The following is a 19,970-nucleotide window of genomic DNA, read 5'->3' as shown; positions in this document are numbered from 1 at the left end:
AAAGTTTATTATCGGGTGGGAGCTAATCCTCACAGTAATCTCCCACAGCCCAAAGGAAAGCTGGATTACTCACTTGCTATAATCCCAATGAAATTGTTAGGATTTAGCTAGCGCAACAGACCAGATGGTAACAGGCTTTTTCCTTCAACCTACAGACACCCCCACCACTCCTTACCCCACCCCCTTCCTCAAAACAAAACATTTGAATGTTACTCATATGACCGCATGCAAAACATAAAGTGGAAAGCTGTGGAGGGACAGAAAAACATAATTATCTGGCATCTCAGGTACTTTGGATATTGATGGTATACTGCATGTACATTTGGTTTACATTAATCTATAATTGTAGAGAGATAGAAAACAGCAGAAAGGTAGTTAGAATATACACTATAACAGTGCAACTTGCTCCAGGAGAACTATCAAAGTCCACTATTGAACAATTACAACGATGCATAATCTTAGCAAAAATAATTTTATTGATTGAGATAAGCAAAGCAAAACATAGTATCTCGAGTTGAGTGAGACCAGTAAGCCTAATGTAATGGACACCAGCCAAAACCCCAATCCTGCTTATTTTGTACCCTGTGAACAAGTGCTGCTCTACAACACGTCTTTAATGTCTTAACTCTATTGTGCAAAGCTAATTGGGACATGTAAGATGCACTAGCCAATCAGACAATAGCATGGTATGGCCAGTCACAACATAGACCACTTTGGAACAGAATGTGTGAACCATAGAATTACATTTTTACCTTTATTTAACTAGGCAAGTCAGTTAAGAACAAATTCTTATTTCCAATGACGGCCTAGGAACAGTGGGTTAACTGCCTGTTCAGGGGCAGAACCACAGATTTGTACCTTGTCAGCTCTGGGATTTGAACTTGCAACCTTCCGGTTACTAGTCCAACGCTCTAACCATTAGAATAAGAATTAATTCTATAGTGTGAACAATAAACAACATTAATCTGACCACACATACTATCTGAACAGGGTATATATTAATATATACACACACACACACACACACACACACACACACACACACACACAATCTTTGTTTATTTGGAAACACCCACTTGCTTTATGCTAAAATCAATATGGATAATCTACTTTCAGGCACCGTTTTTCCAAAATGACATTCAAGGCACATTTCTCTTTGTAAAATCACATTTTCTAATGGAGGTTGATTTCTCTAAGAATATAAAATCGTTGTTAGAGTACACAGCTCATAGAAGAACTCTCTGGAAAGGCTGGCAGTGACAGGTCTAAGAGAAAAGAGCAGTGCTTCTCATATTACATTAGGGCTTTTATCCATGAAACTATATAAAAGTTATTATTTTTTCACATAAATTAATTTGTCATTATATACAGACTAAGAATTACAATAAATATCAAATAAACCCCTTTAGTTGTTTTCACAAAAAAAAAAAAAAATCCCATTAATTCCCTGGTGTTTTAATTCATCCTCCAGAAGTGGTCAAAAAAGGCTAAATATTTTGGGGTCATAAATTATTATCCTGAATTCAAGCACCATGAAGCAATCCATTGATGCAGAACATTACGAATCCTTCAGTTGGAGGGTTTCGGAACTGACCACAGCGTCACAGTATGGGTAAATCTACAGTAGCATTTCCAGGTAATGTTGACTCAGGGCAGAGCCACCTTGGCCCGTCGCAGCCGCCGGCGGTTCTTGAAGAAGAGGTACATGGCTAGCAGACACATTGAGGACAGGAAGTAGAGGAGCACACACAGGCTGATGTCCAGTCTGGAGAAGCCCACGCTCAGCAAGGACATCCAGCGCCTCTTGTTAGGGTGCGGGTACATCTCCAGAGTCCCCTCCTCTGACCCAGTGTACTTGCCCGTCAGAATCCTCTTCTGCAGCGTTTTGTGCTGCCCTAACAAATCCTCTGGCTCCACGGGCTGCATCCCCAGCTGCAGCACTGGCCCCTGTTCCAGGCTAGCTCCAGACTGCGGCTGCGCCTTCATCTGCAGGGTCCTGAGTTTGACACGGGAGGACACTCTGGCTGCAGCGCGGAGGGCCTTGTAGTGCTGGTTGATGAAGGAGTCCAGGTCTACAATCTCCTCCTGGGGGGGCCTGAACTTCAACCCCATGATGCTGGGCCTGCGCTGGGGCTGGTGGGACACATCTGCCTTGGGCTTTACCCAAGGTGGGGGTTCAGATATCTGCACCTTTTCTCCTGCCCTCGCCACCTCCTCTTCTGCTGGCTGTTCTTTAGCCACTTCCTCCTCCTCCTCCTCCTCCGGCTGTGGTTTGAGCAAGGTGTCCTGGGTCTGTCTGGCCCTCCTCTCTGCTCCTCTCTTGGCCTCCTGCTCTTTCTCCTGATGCCTGGCGACCAGCCTCTCCTTTTGCCTGCTGAGGAGCTGGGCCTCCTCCTCCAGGTAGTCAGAGAGGAGGTGTTCAGAAGAGAAGTGGGAGCGGAGGAAGGTGAGCAGCTCTGCCTGGTTCCAGGTGTGTTCTCCATTCTTAACCCCGTGGCAACTGGGACACAGCTCTGGGGACGGCCACTGGATCTTAGGGAAGTGAGGATCCTCACTCAGAGCACCTGGTCAGCAGGAATGAGACGGTTACTTAGGATGAGTAAGTGTGCTTACTTATCAGAGCTAACATAAATGATACAGATAACACAGTCATGTTGAGAGGGTAAACTGTTTTGGTGGAAATGTAAATGTATTAGGTAAAATTGACTGGTCGAATAGAAGGACATACTGATGACATCTCACACAATAAAATTAAACTGATACCAAGACAACATAGGTATTTTTGCATGCAGAATCTATGTTGATGCTTGAATACATTACAAAATATCCATTTCTCCACATGGTTCATAATAAGCAGTAAGTGCAGTGTGTTTGCATCATGTGTGGATGAGTGTGTGATGTCTCGGTGTGTGTGTGTGTGAGAGACAGTGTGACAGGGTCTAACAATGATCAATGGGCTTCTGGGACGTCCCGGAGGGAGGGGTGGCGAGATAATAGACGTCGTCCAAGCGGACAGCTACCCCGCCCCCACCCCCAACCTCTCCCAGACCCCGAACCCCTTACCTCCACACCCCTTTGAAGACGGCCCAATCTCCAAATTGAATATGAAAGCAGGCACCTCCAGAGGGGAGCTCTCCTTTTAATGAATTACAATTTTTTTGCTTTACATGTTTCCTTTAGCCCCCCAAATGGAGGCATCTGCTAATAAATTGCTTGTCGTCGCCCATGCGGGAGGAAAGTCAAAGCTGCAGCAGTTCTGTCACTTTACAGCGCTGTCAATTTACATCCCCCATCTCTCCCCCAGATTAATCTCAGTCATATGCATGTGTGTATGTACTCTGCATACAGCACTTTACATAAGAGATACATCAATTTTACTATGTCCTGCTGGGCTTGGGGCCTTTTATACATTTCACCAGCGTGACAGCTTTCATATCCCGTCCCCTTATGACGACATGTCTTTGATGTCTCTATTCTAACTACCTTGCCTTTCATTTCCAGGGGTGATACTATAGTAGCAATAGTATACTGATACTGTAACAAAGGCTTGTCAGGGAATGTCATTCAAAGCATCCCATAAATATTAATGAAGTATAAAGAAATATCTATTTACCACATAAAAATAGTTTCTTCAGCACTAATTCTCAGTGTGGAGATCTACTGTACAGGACACAGAGGAGCAGTATTTATGTAGGCAGACTGGTAGATTAGCAGAGTGATGCTCTACAAAGCAAACCAACAACATGAGGCTGACACAGTACGAGCTGCTCCAGTCGCATCGCCCTGCCCCTCTTCACTGAGCCCTGGCAGGCCCATGGCTCTGCTGTCTGTAGACATGCGTCTCCATCTCACCCTGTTGACAAGTGGCAACAGGACAGGTCTGCTGTTGCTGCTGAGCCGGGCTCGACTCAGGGTCTCTTTGTGCCAGCTAAATTAATTGCGTTGCTGCTTTACAAATAGGCCCCGCTTCATGCATGGCTGCCTCTGAAAGGAGGACAGTGGGAGCTGCTAAAGAGCCCCACTTTAGCGAGGAGGTGGAGAGGGAGGGGTGAGAGAGCGAGGGGGAAGAGGAGAGTACGTTCCCCCTGGGGAAGACTGGGAAGCAGAGGCGTTTGTGAGGGGGGTGGACCGACGGAGGAGATACTGCTACTCAATGCTACCGACACCCCTGCCCCTGCCCCATCCCCTCCCCACCAGCCAAGCCCACCCCTTGAGGCCCTGCCCCCAAACTCCACCACATGTCACAACCTGAAGCATCCTGGTGAGGGTGAGGGATTACAAAACAGGGAAGCGTGATGAAGGTGACATGGCGTGTGCCAACTGCTGTCACAAGCATCTTGGAAATTGAGCTCTTGGGCTGATGGTCCTCGCTCTGGGAGATTGTTGCCATATCAATTGTCAAGCGAAAGATATGACTCTCTGGGGAGGGACAGACATGCAATCCTAATAGGGAGGAGTGTCTGGGGACCAGGGACAAGCACAGAAGGGGACACACACGCCCCTCTACCCTGTTATTCAGGACACAGGCTGTCCAGGGGATTGAGGATGGGGGAGTCACCACCACCACACAGAAACGACAACAATGTGATTCAACGAAGTGAGGTGATAATGACAGGCTTGTGCCAAATAAACTCAAATGATGGCCCTAACAACCAACTCAGCAGCCATGTAGTCCTCAATAAAATGACACGGACATCAAGGCTAGTCTTGGCCGTTTGCAGTCTTTAGGTCATAGATTTAGTATTTACTGTTGACCTGTAGACAGGCTAGGGCAGGGAATCTCAGTCTTCTGGAAGGAGGGCTAATCTCTGAGAGATAGAAGAGAAGGGGGAGACTGGGTGAGGAGGAGTGAGGGGGGACAGCTGGTGTCTGCCCAGAGGATCGCCAGGCATATTATAGGGATTTAGGGGTTAGGAGTAGAGTTGGGACACTTGGGGGGGGAGCCCTTTTAAAGGAGTGAGAGGCTGAAAAGTACAGTGGCCTGTGGGGGCCACATTTATCTAATGTTATTGTATGGACAATGGTGACCACTGTAGGAGACATTTCAATTTATCATACTACTCTATAGTAATGTGATATATGCTAATTCTATACTCACTAATTAGCATATTATGTGTTGGAAGTTCAGTCTTAAAGACCAATCGTCCTCAATGGAAGTAGCAGTAACATTTGTCCTTACCTGCCAGTCTATTGTTTACGTGGTTATGGTGGGACCAGAGCCACAGCACAGCGGAGGACAGTGTCCCCACATGGGACATGCTCTCCTGGGCCATGTTCTCAAAGTGGGTGGCACATGCCCGACAGCGAAAGAAACTGTGGATGTATGACCTCATCGCCTGGAGCACCTCCTGGGGGTCTGGGGAGAAGAACGCATAGGAGGAGGAAGTCATTAGCAAGATTAACCATACTTGTTATACACATCAGTATGATGTGTACTGTTGAAAAGGAGTCTAATATTGTACATTTGAAAATCACAGCAAGGAATGTCTGTATATTGTTTCGTATACATTTAGTATGGCTCGGGACATTTGTGTTTGGCACAACGTAAAAAAGGTGCACCGGTCCCTTAAAATGTTTTGCCAGTTATTATGAAAGGCTTAAAACATCAAAACATGGACAGGGATAGTGAGGAATTCCAGTTCTAAACTATTAGTGGTTATTAACAAGGCAATAAAGGGCCTGGATCCTGAGTCCCCTGGGCATTCCCACGGTGCTCTGATATCTTCCATGAATACCCGTATTTAGTCAAATGTGCTCTGAAAAACAACGAGGTTGGCAGATGTCACCAGTACCAGCACCAAAATGTCTGCTGCAGGTTTTTGTTGTGTTTAATTCCCTACAGTAAAGCCTTATTTTGCTCTCAGATGATCCGTGGTGGAAGGGCGGAGGCCTAATCCAGAGGTCCATCCGCAGGGGGCCAGATGGACACCCCTGGTCTCCTGCTGGCCCATCTGCAGGTTATGTGACCCCCCTTTCCACCCCATCCCATAAGCCCTGGTATTAAGCCCTCCAGGAGAGGAGTGCTGGTCAGCTGCCTCCATTATTAACCACTCATATTCCACTAATCTAAAGAAATCCCTTTTGACCCACCCACAATCCACAATTAGGGACTGTTTCAGATGCTGTTGTGACAAGAAAACAGAAAAAAACAAAAAAGTGCTTTGTATAGGCTACTTACGGAACTTAACACAGAAGTGTGTGTGAGTTGTGTGGGACTGTCTAAATGTTGTGCAAGTGTGCGCAGTTAAATACAGTCACTGCAAAACATTCCACTAAACATTCCAGGCTAATTTGTTTACAAAGCCCCACAAAGCACTTGTCCTCGGTTGGTCACCCCCCACCCTGCTCTCCCCTAGCTGGACCATATCCCTGTATTGAAAGCAGCAGCCCCTGTGTGAATGCTGTACACTCTTCTGACTGGCTCAATGACCTGGAGGGATCTGTCCCCAGAGAGCCATAGGGGTTCTAACAGACTGGAAACACTTGTGTCATGGTTCATCGCCTGGGCACAGTCAATCCTCTAAGACTGAATGGCTGCTGACTTCTGGCCAATTTCCTAGGAGGCGATGGGCTCTAAAGGCCGCATTAACAGGCTAACATGGCAGGAGGACTCGTTTTAGCTTCTAACAACATCCCTTTTCCACTTATTACCATTGTCCCAGGAACATTCCTCTTGAATTAACTGAAGTGTAGTGATCATGTAATCATAAAGACGTAGACAGCTGTTGTTTAGAGAGTTTTTCCTACCTTTGCCAGCAGCTTCCTCGGCCTGTACAGTAAGGACATGGAATAGGGTCCACATGCCACAGGGGTACCTTCTGAAGTGGGGCTTGGAGCCCTGGCAGGCCACCCACCTCACCCCCTCAGGCAGCGAAGCATTAGGTACCTGATCACACACAAACATTTACAAGCATTTTGCTTCACCCACAATAACATCTGCTAAATATGTGTATGTGGCCAATCAAATTTGAATATTTGATTTATTTTACTTTAAACACTTCAAAATTGATTGATGTCGCCCTATCTTCTCATAAAGCTGTTTCCATATAACCTGCTCTGAGGATTCTTAAGAGGTTAGTTTACATTAATGAAAACAGGCCAAGTAAGTACATGGAAAATACATCTATGATTTATCTATGTTAAGTGGGAGCACGTTCTGTGCCATATTATTCTCATTCTATATCATGGCGATTCCATGTTAATGGAAATGCCTCAACAGAGTGGTGAGATTGTGCTCAGGTCAAGGGAAGGAAACACTGGTAAAACATGCTTTGATCAAACAGCATATTTCTGACATATTATCGTTTCCTCCTTGCCACTGCCCAGGATTGCAGAGTCTGTGATTGACAGAATTACTTCAAAGTCGATAGTAAAGATTCGGTGTGTGTATACTGTTCGACACCAGTCCATTTCTTAGAGGAGCTTGTTCATACCTCGTCATTGATTAATTGATTCGGCTGCTAAAAGCTAAATGATGTCACTAAGTGACTGGTCCAATTGGGGAACCTATAGGCATGTCGGCTTTAATCCAAAAGTCAACAACACATACATTTTCCAATAATACATATGCTGGCACAAGGCTGTGAGCAAAGATTTGTTTACAGCATTACATAAACCTACTTACCTGTGTGCTGATACTCTATGCCTGAAATATTTCAGCTATCATCTATAAAATCACTTGACTCTGGCTCATCAACAATATGGTGAGTGGTTCTGCCTCAGGCTTGTCTGATTGGCTGGCGTGTTGACCCCTCACCTCTGCAGTGTTGTCCAGAGCGTCCCTCAGAGAGGTGTAGGACAGCTCTGTGTCCTTCTCACCCTTCAGCCACATGTCCACAGACTTCAGCAGGTTGTTCACCACAGGACGACCAGGGAAGTACTGCCCAAGACAACATTACAGGTAAACATCAACATCATTAACTCCTCTCATTTCATACAAGACTATTAAACAGTATACTTTTGTACTGTGTGGTAATAGATCATTATTACTGAGTTGGAAATCCATCTGTCTGAGTTTAGAAAATTCACCTAAACCCGCTTTTGTCATACGTAAAATGTAATGTTTTTTCCCACTAATTTAGTAAAAACGACAGTGTATAAGACACCAGAGGATTTGTCACGACTTTCTTGTACTGTTTGTTTACGTTCTCTAACCTCTGTCGTTGTCAAGAAGTAGGTCGAAATTTTGGCCAAAAAGGCAAACTCAGATCCATCATTCATTGAATCAGATTGCTCAGTCATCACAAAACCCACTGATATTGCCAACTACTTTAATGACCTTGTCATTGGCATTAGCAAACTTAAGCATGACATGCCAGTAACAAACGCTTTCACTACACATCCAAGTATAACTGACCAAATGATGTAAGTGTGGAAGAGGTGAAAAAGTTATTGTGGTCTATCAACAATGACAAGTCACTGGGGTCTGACAACTTTGATGGAAAATTACTGAGGATAATAGCAGATGATATTGACACGCTTATCTGCCATTTATTTGATTTAAGCCTACTAGAAAGTGTGTACCCTCAGGCCTGGAGGGAAGCAAAAGTCATTCCGCTACCTTAGTATTCGCTACCTTAGTAAAGCCCCATTTACTGGCTCAAATAGTCGACCAATCAGCATATTAGCAATCCGTAGTAAAAAAAAAAAAAAAGGTGTTTGACCAGATACAAATGCTATTTTACAGTAAACAAATTGATAAGACTTTCAGCACGCTTATAGGGGAAGGACATTCAACAAGTACAGCACTTATACAAATAACTGATGATTGGCTAAGAGAAATTGATTAAAAAGATTGTGGCGGCTGTTTTGACTTCAGTGCGGCTTTTGAAATTATTGATCATAGTCTGCTTTACACCCCCTGCTATATTGTGGACCAATAGTTACCTGTCTAACAGAACACGGGGGGTGTTCTTTAATGGAAACTTCTCCAACATAATCAGGAAAATTACCATTGGCTCAGAACAGGGCAGCACGGCTGGCTCTTAAATGTACACGGAGAGCTAACAATGATATGCATGTCAATCTCTCATGGCTCAAAGTGGAGGAGAGATTGACTTCATCTCTACTTGTTTTTATAAGAAGTGTTGACATGTTGAATGCACTGAGGTGTCGGTTTAAACGACGAGCACACATCTCAGACACCCATGCATACCCCGCAAGACATGCCACCAGAGGTCTCTTCACAATCCCCAAGTCAAGAACAGACTATGGGAGGCACACAGTACTACATAGAGCCATGACTACATGGAACTATATTCCACATCAGGTAACTGATGCAAGCAGTAGAATCAGATAAAAAAACAGATATTGAACAGCAGGGAATGTGAAGAGACTAACACACAGGTACAGACGCATGCATGCATACACACACACAAACGCTAGCACATACACACTAAACACACATTGAAATATTGTTGTATTATACATTTTGTATTGTAGATATGTAGCTGTGTAATAATTTTATATGATGTACGGTTTTATATTTTGTTTTATGTGTAATATAAGTGCCTTAATATGTTTGGATTCTAGGAAGAGTAGCTGCTGCCTTGGAAGCAGCAAATGGGGATCCCTTATAAATACAAATACAGAGACAACATGGCGTGTGTGGAAATATAACACTGCAACTAACAGTGGGCCACTATGGGAGGCAGGGAGGAAATCCCAGTGCCTTGTGTTTGAGACGGATGGTGACAGAAGAAGGTCAGCTGAAGACAGGGAGGCATTAACAACAGAACAAGCTGATTGGGGGTGTAAAGCCACTTCCTATCCTTAAAGAACTCTTACAACAGCCACCCTGGAAGACCCATCACTATACTGCTATTGACTAGATTCTACAGGTCGACCTGGATTTAACCCTAATGGCTAAGAGACGACCAAATAAACAGTAGGCTGTCATGGCAACCTTCTCCCATTCAAAACAGAGGTAAGATGTCTCAGTCACGATGGACTATTTAAGTTCATTAGCATTTTCTGGGGTTGTCATGGCGAAAACTACTTATGAGGAGCCTGTAGATAACAATCCAATCAGATGTCCACACACATGTGCAGGCGTGTATGCACGTACACACCCACAAGAAATAGTCAGTGTAGTAACATCCAGCAGTGTGAATATGGTGGACCTGGAAGTGGGCAAGTGCTGCCCTTTTGCGGCACGGGGGCTCAAACCCATCAGTGCGACACAGAGGCAGGGGCCTGGCCGGGGGGGAGCATCCCAGAGGTGCACCTTTTCTGATTTGTGCTGCAGAGTCTTTTCAATTTGCCCTGGCCATCTGTTCAGCAGCGTTTGGGTGCCTGGCTCATGGTTCTATTCATCACTCTAACTGGATCTCCATTACACCAGGCCCACTTAAAAAGGCTCCTGGAGATTTACTTAACCCCTGTGGCCCACACAAGCCCCATACAGGGCTTGATTTGCTCCCTTAATCTGAGACATTCAGCTAAGAAGATGGTGTTTGGGTATTCACAGACAGAGACACCCAATCCTGTACTACAGGTGGGGTGTTAACAGGAAACAAAAAGAGGTCCCTCGTCTGCTGCTGCTGAGGAGGACAATTAGATCATCGGCCGGGCAGCCGAGACGCCTAGGTCTGGGGACTACTGGGCACTAACCAGGCTGAAAAGCTCATTAACACACATTTGAATTTAACAGCAAGGAAATTGGGTACGGGCAGGCAAATGGGCTCTGCTCACCAGAGCCAAACACTTAGCATGTTCTGCTCTGACCTGCGTATCTATTTCCTAAATCATAAGCAAAGGCCAACATATTTGGCTGGGAAATTAGTAGTAATTTGGGCTGAAGTATTTGATTGGCAAACATGAACATATCAAGTGTGATGAATCAATGCTACAGTATACTGTATCCCCATCATGAAGGATCTCTCCGAGTGACCTCTTCTCTGGTAGTGTACCTCTAACCACTATCAGAGCCCCCACCTGACCCCCAAACCTAACCCCCTGCCCCCTCCCCCAGCCTCTCAGAGGACCATGACAATCCACTTCACCCGGCAATATGTCATCTTAAATCCGATTAGTATCAGCACTTGAGAAACCGCAGTCTCCTCTGAGAGACGTTCAAAATAGAATGCATCTGTCGGCCTGGCCCGGGGAAGCCCTTTTTAATCCTGCCTCATTCAACCTCAGGGACCAATATACATGCCACTGAGTAAAAGCTGCCTTACTGCTTCCCTGCATGCAGCAGCCTAGTGGACCTATCTGTCATGCCCACAGCCCAGCCACAACCCAACAAACAAAGGCCTTTGTCCTACTGGTGGAGTCCAGAGGTTGGTGGGCTACCCTTACAGTATCACTGAGGCCAATCAGTTAACACAGCCACATTCCACCACCATCCACCTCTGCTAACTGCTAACCTTAGCATGGACACACTGAGCCAAGCGCCACAGGAGAAAGATGGATTTGGGCTCAAGCTCCCCCCTAAATCCTTGTTTTATTCCCTGGCCCTCCCTCGCTGCAGGAGGCTTCTTTCAAGAAAGCAGGATAGAAACGGTAATCCTACAACCTCTTTGTAATGCTCTCATGCTTCCCAGATCCACTTTTTTAAAAATCCTCATATACATGTAGGGATTCATATATCTGGATTCTGGTTGACAAGACAGTAAATCTAGTAATATTACAGCGCAAGAAAATATAACTTGTTTACATCCTGTCTGGGACAGAGATGCACTGTGATGTGGGAGCACACAGCACACCACAGATTCTATTGACAGCTGAGCGTGTCATCGGTTTGAGACCAGCTGTAGGTTTTGTGCACAGTGACTCATTCTCAGGATGATCCAATTACACCAGTCACTCTGGAATTTTAAGAATCTTCGTTTGCTGTGACATGCCATGCGTGTTATCAAGTAGACGGGTCAACAGTGCTGTGCGGTCTGCCATTTGGTCACAACACTTGAAGGGATACGAGAGACTGAGGATGAACAGACAGACCATGGTTTTATACACATGGTTCACTTGTCTGTATTGGTCCAAACCATCCCTAAGACAGGTTGAATATAACCACTTTGTTGAGGCAACGGTCTGACAAACATCAATAAATGCTGCTGCAATGCCTGCTTTCTCTGCTACAGTCTCAGCAAGGACATTGTTGTGGGGCACTGACAAATACCACAGGGAGTTTGAGGTATTGACAAAACAAACTGGAGTTAATGGGGGGCTGGAGAAAAACCCTCCCACAGTCCGTTCAATCCCTCCCTAGAGAGTCTGAAATAATCACAGAGATTGGTGGTGGAGAGGCCTGATGCACAGCCAATACGAGCAGGACTGGGGAGGTCATTGTCTTCGGATCCCTGGCACACTTCTGGGTAGCATAGAGCTGGGAGGGGAGATGAGGGGTAGGGGCAGGGTTTTTATCCAGTTCTAAGAAATCCTAATCAGGGTATGTCTGCATACAAAAAAAAGAGGTGGGGAACCAATGGGAAGCAAATAAAGTATTTCCCCAAGAGAGCCTTTTGTGTCCTGTCAAGTCAATGGCCTCCAATTTGGGCTCACCATTGAGTGTCATTCCTATTGTGATACACATTTTTGGGTGTGAAGGTATAAGCATGTAAAAACAATGTAATAGTATAGTTATTGTACACTTAAACGGTATTACATTAGGAATTTTGAACCAAGTAACAACAGCACTTGTTCATTTGGTGAATTATATGGACCATATTCTCATATTTACTTTTTTTTAAAGCAAAACTGAATTAGAACTAATTATGCAGCTAAATGGAAGGCCTGTTTCACAACTGATATCCTTGAACAAATCCAAAGCACTGTCTCACTCTCCCTCTAGTGGTATGTCGTCATAACTGCATAGCCCTGACAACAGCCAACCAACCATCTTCTTTAGGGCTGATCTGAACAGAGAGAGGATGAATGGGTGAGGTTAGTGTTCAGTATGGGTATGGTTAAGTTTCAGTGTGAGCAGCAAACCGGTCCACTCACCTTCGCTAGTACTGAGATGTACCGTTGTAGTGTGCTCAGTGCCTCTCCTTTGATGACAGGGTGAGCGGCCAGCTCCACGCGCAGAGAGTAGTGCAGAGTAGACTCCAGGTCTGACATATACACACGAGACCTGACGACACACACAATTCAACATTTTTGTCATGGAATCAAAGGGGGTAAATCTTATACCTAAAAATTAGGAACTTATTTTTCTGGACACTATTACTGTTTTGTCAAGTTAAAATGCTTTACCTGTTGAATGGTCTCAATCGGTCCTCTGTTGTGTTTTTCGCAAGGTCAGAGGTCACTGGCAGTGGCTTTCCGGCCCGCACTACCCCAGGAAGCCTCTGGAGGGCGTAGGTGTAGAAGGTCCGGACCTCAAGTTGTCTGGAAGACAGCCAAGCAGACAGTTGAGTTCACAGTTAGGACTGATGAATTTCTATTAATCTGGCACCAGCCACAGGAAGATTTTAACCATGGAAACAGGTGAAAAATCCTTCCCACTAGAATAACAACACATACCTCACAGTATATTGTAGCTACAGTGGAAAAATATGTTTTTTAGCTTCTCTGTCTAGGAACAGGATACAAGTGGTTGCATGTGCCAGGGCCTGCCCTCAACAGACCACAGGTGGGCCCCTGGTCTCCTCACTAAGCCCTCCTCTGGTGAACAGATGGTGCTGAAATACCATCACTGATCATTTCCCTCTCTACTAACCCTACAAAAGGAACAGACTGCTATCCCTCTCCCTGTTCTTACCAGCCAGCCAAACCACCCTGTGGACCAATGAGAGCAGGAGGACGCTCCAGGCCTGAGCTCGCCCGGCCCACCCCTGCCTGGGACTCAATTACACTAGACTCGCTATTCATTGTGGGGTCCCCAGAGCACAGAGGCACGTGTCAGAGGGGGAGAGGCACACGTCGGAGGGGAGGGGCCGCTTTCACCTGGGAGAGGCACACGCATGACGGATGTACGACTCAAACCCCCCCCCGGATCAATCACGTATTCAATGGGCGACCATCTGTCGCAGCGTGAGGCAACGTTGGGGTGGTTTGGCAGGTGAACTGCAGGAAAGGAACACTATTGTATCCATGCAATAAATTAAACCCCCTCTGTACGCCCTGGAAGAGGGGGGAATAAATAAATCAGCAATAAATCATTTCCTTTTTGCATTTGCCAACTAAAAAGACTCCTCTTGCATGCCAAGTTATGGAAATAAGCAAAACAAAGTGAAAGAAACAGCAGATTAATTCACAGGGTGAGGAATCATCATACAAACTATTATGATATTAATAATAATAATATTTTAATTCCATGATCCCATTAAGAGGCCAGATGTTAAAAGGCATCCTACTATAGCAGTGTATAACACAACACATTTATCAACAAGATTGTTGAGTATTGAACTGTGAAAAAATAAGAAAAAAATAACTCTTGATGAGTAGGTACATTTAGGGTCCAGACTTTGAGGAAAGTTGAAAGTGATCTGCAGTTCTGTCACACATTGTGATGGTATTAGAGTAGCCACTCACACATGGAGCCTGGTGAAGATCCCACTAGGATAGTACAGGTAACAGGATGGGAAGTGGGTCACATTCAGTTTAGCCACCAGGCCATCCTCGGTGCTCAGGACCCTCCGCACAGCTATGTTCTCATACTGCAGTAGGTCCAGAGTCAACTGGTGCGGAAGAAAAACCAACACAGTAATGACCGACTGTCTGCATGTTGTTTCAAATTGGTTGTACTAGGCACACAAGTACACTGTTGACACATTGACACAGTCAACATAATGTTTGCCTCCTATACAGCAGGGGTAGGCAACTAGATTCAGCAGGGGGCGATTTGTCAGGGCTGATGGTCAGGGGGCACAATAATTTGTACATTGCAAATTGACCACAACTAAGTCCAAAAATAGATTATATTAGAAAATAAAAATGAGACACGACCACATCTTTTTTTAATTGTGGGAATTCGTGGGAACAGACCCCCCCCAAGAATCAAAACTTAGGGGAGCCCCAAAAAAAATCACTGTCTTTTACCAACACCTGCTTTACATAGAAAATGTTTTTCGTGTGCTTGTAAATGTTTACCATTTGACCACCCCAGGATTTTTTTCTCCTCCATTTCCCTGAGGAGCATGTAGCTTGACTGGTGCTAATTAATGCTTACCTCTCTGCCCACATATGAGTTAGGGGTCTCAAAGAGCAAGGCCAGGTGTCCCACACTGTTTGTCTCAATGAAGTTGTCAAGCTCTGCTCTACTGTGGAGTGAGGAGGATAATACCATTTACATAGGGACCACAACATATCACTAATAATTGACAATTGAAACAGCAAGTACATTTCTATTAAGACTTCATAGAAATTGAACAGCACAATCTGAGCATTGACATGTAAGACACATGACAAGTGGTATAGCGCCTTCTTCAAAAGAGGAAGACTTCATGAGCTAACACTTTCATTCAGAAAAGAGGAATCAACGTGACCTCCTGACTGTTTCCTTTATTCTACTTCCTATGTTATCAACCATTATCTTGTAAAGTCACGGAGATAAATAACGCCAAAAGTAGAACTCAAGTGTCTCTTATGACGGGTGTGTGTGTGAGCGCTAGGATGTTTGTGTGATCAGAAGATGCTGCCTCTCCTGCGTGTATGTTTGTTCAAAAAAAAGAAGGGGAAAAAAGAGGCTGCCTCACCTAGTAGTCTCCAGAGGGGGGCAGGCCGGGGGCCAGGGCTCCGCATGGGTCTCCATCTTATCGATGATCTTACGGCGTAAACCCCTCACATTACGAGGAAATCCTGGGAGGATACAGGCACACAGGACTAATAAGAGAACATGTAGAAAAACACAGTTCAAAACTTCTCATACTAGCCATTCATCATCTGCCCCAGGAATTATCGAAACATTTTGTATTACCTCTGAAACTTTCTCCCTTGGAGTCAGGTTTGGAGTAAGCGTGGAAGAACTGTCAGAGGGAGAGAAAGAGAGGATCAGATGGCAGGTCACCACATGTTGACCACTGGGAGGAACAGGGGACACCCCCCCCCATTACAACCCCTTCCTACTTTAAATCACATGCAGATGTTGCAGCTCCCTCATTCATTCAGACAAATGGTCTCTTTGATTTGACTTTCACCGGACCACAAAAAGAAGAACTCAGACATTTATTGATAACTAATCTCAAGTGAGAGTATTTCTAACTGAAACGTAACACTGTTAGGGTTTATGAGTCAAAATAGCTGATAATGAATGACTCAATCTGTGATATGGTTCATTTTTAAACATTGGATACATTGGTTCCTGTGAGGTAAGACACTGAAAATCCACAAAGCTGGTGGAATATAACAGTTGAAGTACCTTCAGTGTTGGGTACCCTCTGACACCAAAACGGGAACAAACCGGCCCATTATCTTGATTAGCACAGTCTATGGCAGCTAACTCCACAGCCGGTTTCCACTCTAGGGAGAGACATTATAATTAGTTTCAAACTCAATGCACCAGAAATGCATAACTCCATGCGATAGGGGTTATATAAATATTCCTCTGATTACTACAACTTCTAAGCACATACAATTATTCCATATGATCAGCAGGAAAGCAGGCCAGAGGCTGGTGGCTTCTCTAGATCTGAGGCCTTAAAACCTGCCTCATGGTTTGGGCCTGCTGCCAATAGGAAACTAACTGCATGGGATTATTTTCCTATACACAGTTAATTGGATCCTGCATATAGACTGAGACCTGAAATGCCAAAATGTATTCTAATTTGGGATTCCAAAGGATGGTGTTTGAACAAGAGTAGATGAGATGGACAGAATGTGAATTCCTAAATCACATCATATGCTCCAATAATCAAATGTAGAGTCTGCCTTCTGGGAGGGGAGGGGAAGGGCTGAGATACTGGCTGTGCTTAACTCTGAAAAACAACAAAGTCAGAATCATACAGCTCTTACCCCGCAATTTATATTTGAAAGCGGAATAATACAGGAATATACAATTGTAATTTTTTTTTTTTTAATTGCTTTTTTTTTTTAAAGTCAAGAAATACATTTAAAAAGTCTGCATAGGCTAATAAATTTCTAAAGCAAAATGTGATACTACATACGGTCTCAATTTGCACTGCAGTTTGATGGGTATATAAAAGATGAATACATACACTGCAATCGGAAAGTACTCAGATCCCTTGACTTTTTCCACATTTTAGAACAAGGCTGTAATGCATTTAATTGTTTCCCCCCCATCAATCTACACACAATACCCCATAATGGCAAAGCAAAAACAGGTTTTGGAAATTTACACAAATTAATTAAAAATATATAACTGAATTACAACATTTACATAAGTATTCAGACCTTTTAGTTTGTACTTTGTTGAAGCACCTTTGGCAGAGATTACAGCCTAGAGTTTTCTTGGGTGTGATGCCACAAGCTTGGCATACCTGCATTTGGGGAGTTCCTCCCATTCTTCTCTGCAGATCCTCTCAAGCGCTGTCAGGTTGGATGGGGAGCATCACTGCACAGCCATTTTCCGGTCTCTCCAGAGATGTTCGATCAAGTTCAAGTTCGGGCTCTGGCTGGGCCACTCAAGGACATTCAGAGACTTGTCCCGAAGCCACTCCTGCATTGTCTTGGCTGTGTGCTTAGGGTCGTTGTCCTGTAGGAAGGTGAACCTTCGCCGCAGTCTGAGGTCCTGCACATTCTGGAACAGGTTGTCATCAAGGACCTTCCTGTACTTTGCTCCGTTCATCTTTACCTCAATCCTGGACTTGTCTCCCAGTCCCTGACGCGGAAAAACATCCCCACAACATGATGTTGCCACCACCATGCTTCACCGTAGGGATGGTGCCATGTTTCCTCCAGATGTGACGCTTGGCATTCAGCCCAAAGAGTTCAATCTTGGTTTCATCAGACCAGAGAATCTTGTTTCCCATGGTCAGAGTCCTTTAGGTGCCCTTTGACAAACTCCAAGCTGGCTGTCGTGTGCCTTTTACTAAGGAGTGGCTTCCATCTGGCCACTCTACCACAAAGTCCAGATTGGTGCAGTGTTGCAGAGATGGTTGTCCTTCTGGAAGGTTCTCCCATCTCCACAGATGAACACTGGAACTCAGAGTGACCATCGGGTTCTTGGTCAGCTCCCTGACCAAGGCCCTTCTCCCTGATTGCTCAGTTTGGCTGGGCAGTCAGCTCTAGGAAGAGTATTGGTGGTTCGAAACTTCTTCCAATTAAAAATGATGGCAGCCATTGTGTTTTTGAGGACTTTCAATGCCACAGACATTTGTTCTACCCTTCCCCAGATCTGTACCTCAACACAGTCCTGTCTCGGAGCTCTACGGACAATTCCTTCGACCTCATGGCTTGGCTTTTGTCTGACATGCACTGTCAACTGTGGAACCTGATATAGACAGGTGTGTCTTTCATGTCCAATCAATTGAATTTACCACAGGTGGACTCCAATGAAGTTGTAGAAACATCTCAAGGATGATCAATGGAAACAGGCTGAACCTGAGCTCAATTTCAAGTCTCATAGAAAAGGGTCTGAATACTTATGTAATTAAGGTATTTCTCTTTTGAATTTGTACGAAATTTGCAAACATAAAAAAACTGTTTTCACATTGTCATTATGAGGTATTGTGTGTAGATTGATAAGGAAACTCGTCCTTTAATAAATTGTAGAATAAAGGTGGCAACGTAACAAAATGCGGAAAAAGAAAAGGCGTCTGAATACTTGACGAATGCACTGTAAGTGAAAAACGAAGACAAATTGATGATCCATGTCGCAAGAAAGAACATTTCAATTTGTTCAACCCATGACTTGTACACTTAACACATGACCAGTCAATTATGATTGGTTTACTAACAACCCGTTCAATAGGTTGTAAAAACCCCGCCTACGGTACTGTTTATGAATGGGCTTCCAGTTTATATCAAATTCATGAAAATGTGGTCATTTAAGATACATTAAATTAAGGCACGAATATAATTTGACGTAATTAACCTTATGCCTTTAATGAACGTTTTCGATTGCGTTTTTCTCTTCGTAATCGAAACCATTGAGTAAAAGTAAATTAATACACGAATATAATTTTACATCTTCAATTACTCAATTTTGATGAATTTGGTGATATAAAACTTGAAACCCGTTCAAAAACAATACGAGTCTTACACCAGGAAGTAGGCGAGACTGCCATAGGCCAACACATTGAATATTATATTACTGGAAAATGCAAACAAACCTTTAATATCGCTTGCGAGACTTTTCCATACGGGAGAAAAAGCAATACAATGCCGGCACCAAGAAGCGTAAAATTCAACAACCAGTGCGGCTGTAGAATTGACCAAAACGCTGTCCACATTATCCGGGGTTAAAACGACTACCTGATCAGAAGCGGTGTACAAGCCAGCTTCGGTGGTAAAAGGAAAAAGTAAACACACAAATAAGATAGTAGATATTAATGACTCTCTCAAAGTTGCGTGTATTTTCCCTGTAAACCGTGACGTTGCACGGTAGCAGCGCCACGCCATCTTGGTATGTTTTTCTGACAGCCAGCAGGTCCGAGCAAGGCAACCACTGTATATGAAAGTTATAGAAACTTTTTTCCCTCGTCCAACTCCCTCCCCCAACCTCTGACCGCCGAAGAAGCAGGGCTACATTCATAAACAAGGACGGAGGTGATATAATTGATTTGAGCTTTGTTGATGTGAGTTGATGCATCCATATGTGAGAATACTTGTGTCTATGTATTTGAGAGTGGTTACATTTCTCCCTATTCCTCAGCTGTTTACGAAAAAAGTGGCAGGGATTCCGCTTTGTTTGAATCACAGATTGCCCCTTTAAAAGGGATTGGCCTGCAGAACTTATTCAATGTCCATGATCCAGACTTACTATCTGATGATTGACTTAAACATCTAATAATGACTTCTCATAATTATGACTTAGTAAGTCATAATGAGATACCACCTTATAATAAAAAGTTACTTCTCAATTATGATGATTTACTATCTCACAATTATGACTTAGTATCTCA

The 19,970-nt window shown here is 44.2% G+C and overlaps 1 protein-coding gene across 1 annotated transcript; it reads right to left on the bottom strand.

The window, feature by feature from the left end:
• Window positions 1-456: 456 nt before the first annotated feature.
• LOC112251025 (sulfhydryl oxidase 1) lies at window positions 457-19,540 on the bottom strand. The gene is made up of 12 exons (XM_024421649.2): window positions 19,179-19,540; window positions 16,307-16,407; window positions 15,866-15,914; window positions 15,645-15,747; window positions 15,119-15,209; window positions 14,482-14,627; window positions 13,201-13,335; window positions 12,949-13,078; window positions 7,757-7,879; window positions 6,748-6,886; window positions 5,180-5,356; window positions 457-2,564 (listed from the first exon to the last, which is right to left on the bottom strand). The coding sequence occupies exons 1-12, from the start codon at window positions 19,465-19,467 to the stop codon at window positions 1,648-1,650; spliced, it is 2,400 nt and encodes a 799-aa protein (XP_024277417.1). The 5' UTR covers window positions 19,468-19,540; the 3' UTR covers window positions 457-1,647.
• Between the last annotated feature and the right edge of the window lie 430 nt (window positions 19,541-19,970).

Source organism: Oncorhynchus tshawytscha, linkage group LG05, assembly GCF_018296145.1.
Source record: "Oncorhynchus tshawytscha isolate Ot180627B linkage group LG05, Otsh_v2.0, whole genome shotgun sequence".
NCBI lineage: Eukaryota > Metazoa > Chordata > Actinopteri > Salmoniformes > Salmonidae > Oncorhynchus > Oncorhynchus tshawytscha.
This window is presented reverse-complemented; position numbering and strand designations above follow the sequence as displayed.

Bases quoted from the DNA above. Each gene is read 5' to 3' on its own strand.
- LOC112251025 (XM_024421649.2), bottom strand. From the start codon at position 19,467: ATGGCGTGGCGCTGCTACCGTGCAACGTCACGGTTTACAGGGAAAATA. The intron at 13,079-13,200 runs GTAAAGCATTTT...GTGTGTCGTCAG, and splicing joins CGATTGAGACCATTCAACAG to GTCTCGTGTGTATATGTCAG. The intron at 5,357-6,747 runs GTAGGAAAAACT...TCTTCTCCCCAG, and splicing joins CGAGGAAGCTGCTGGCAAAG to ACCCCCAGGAGGTGCTCCAG.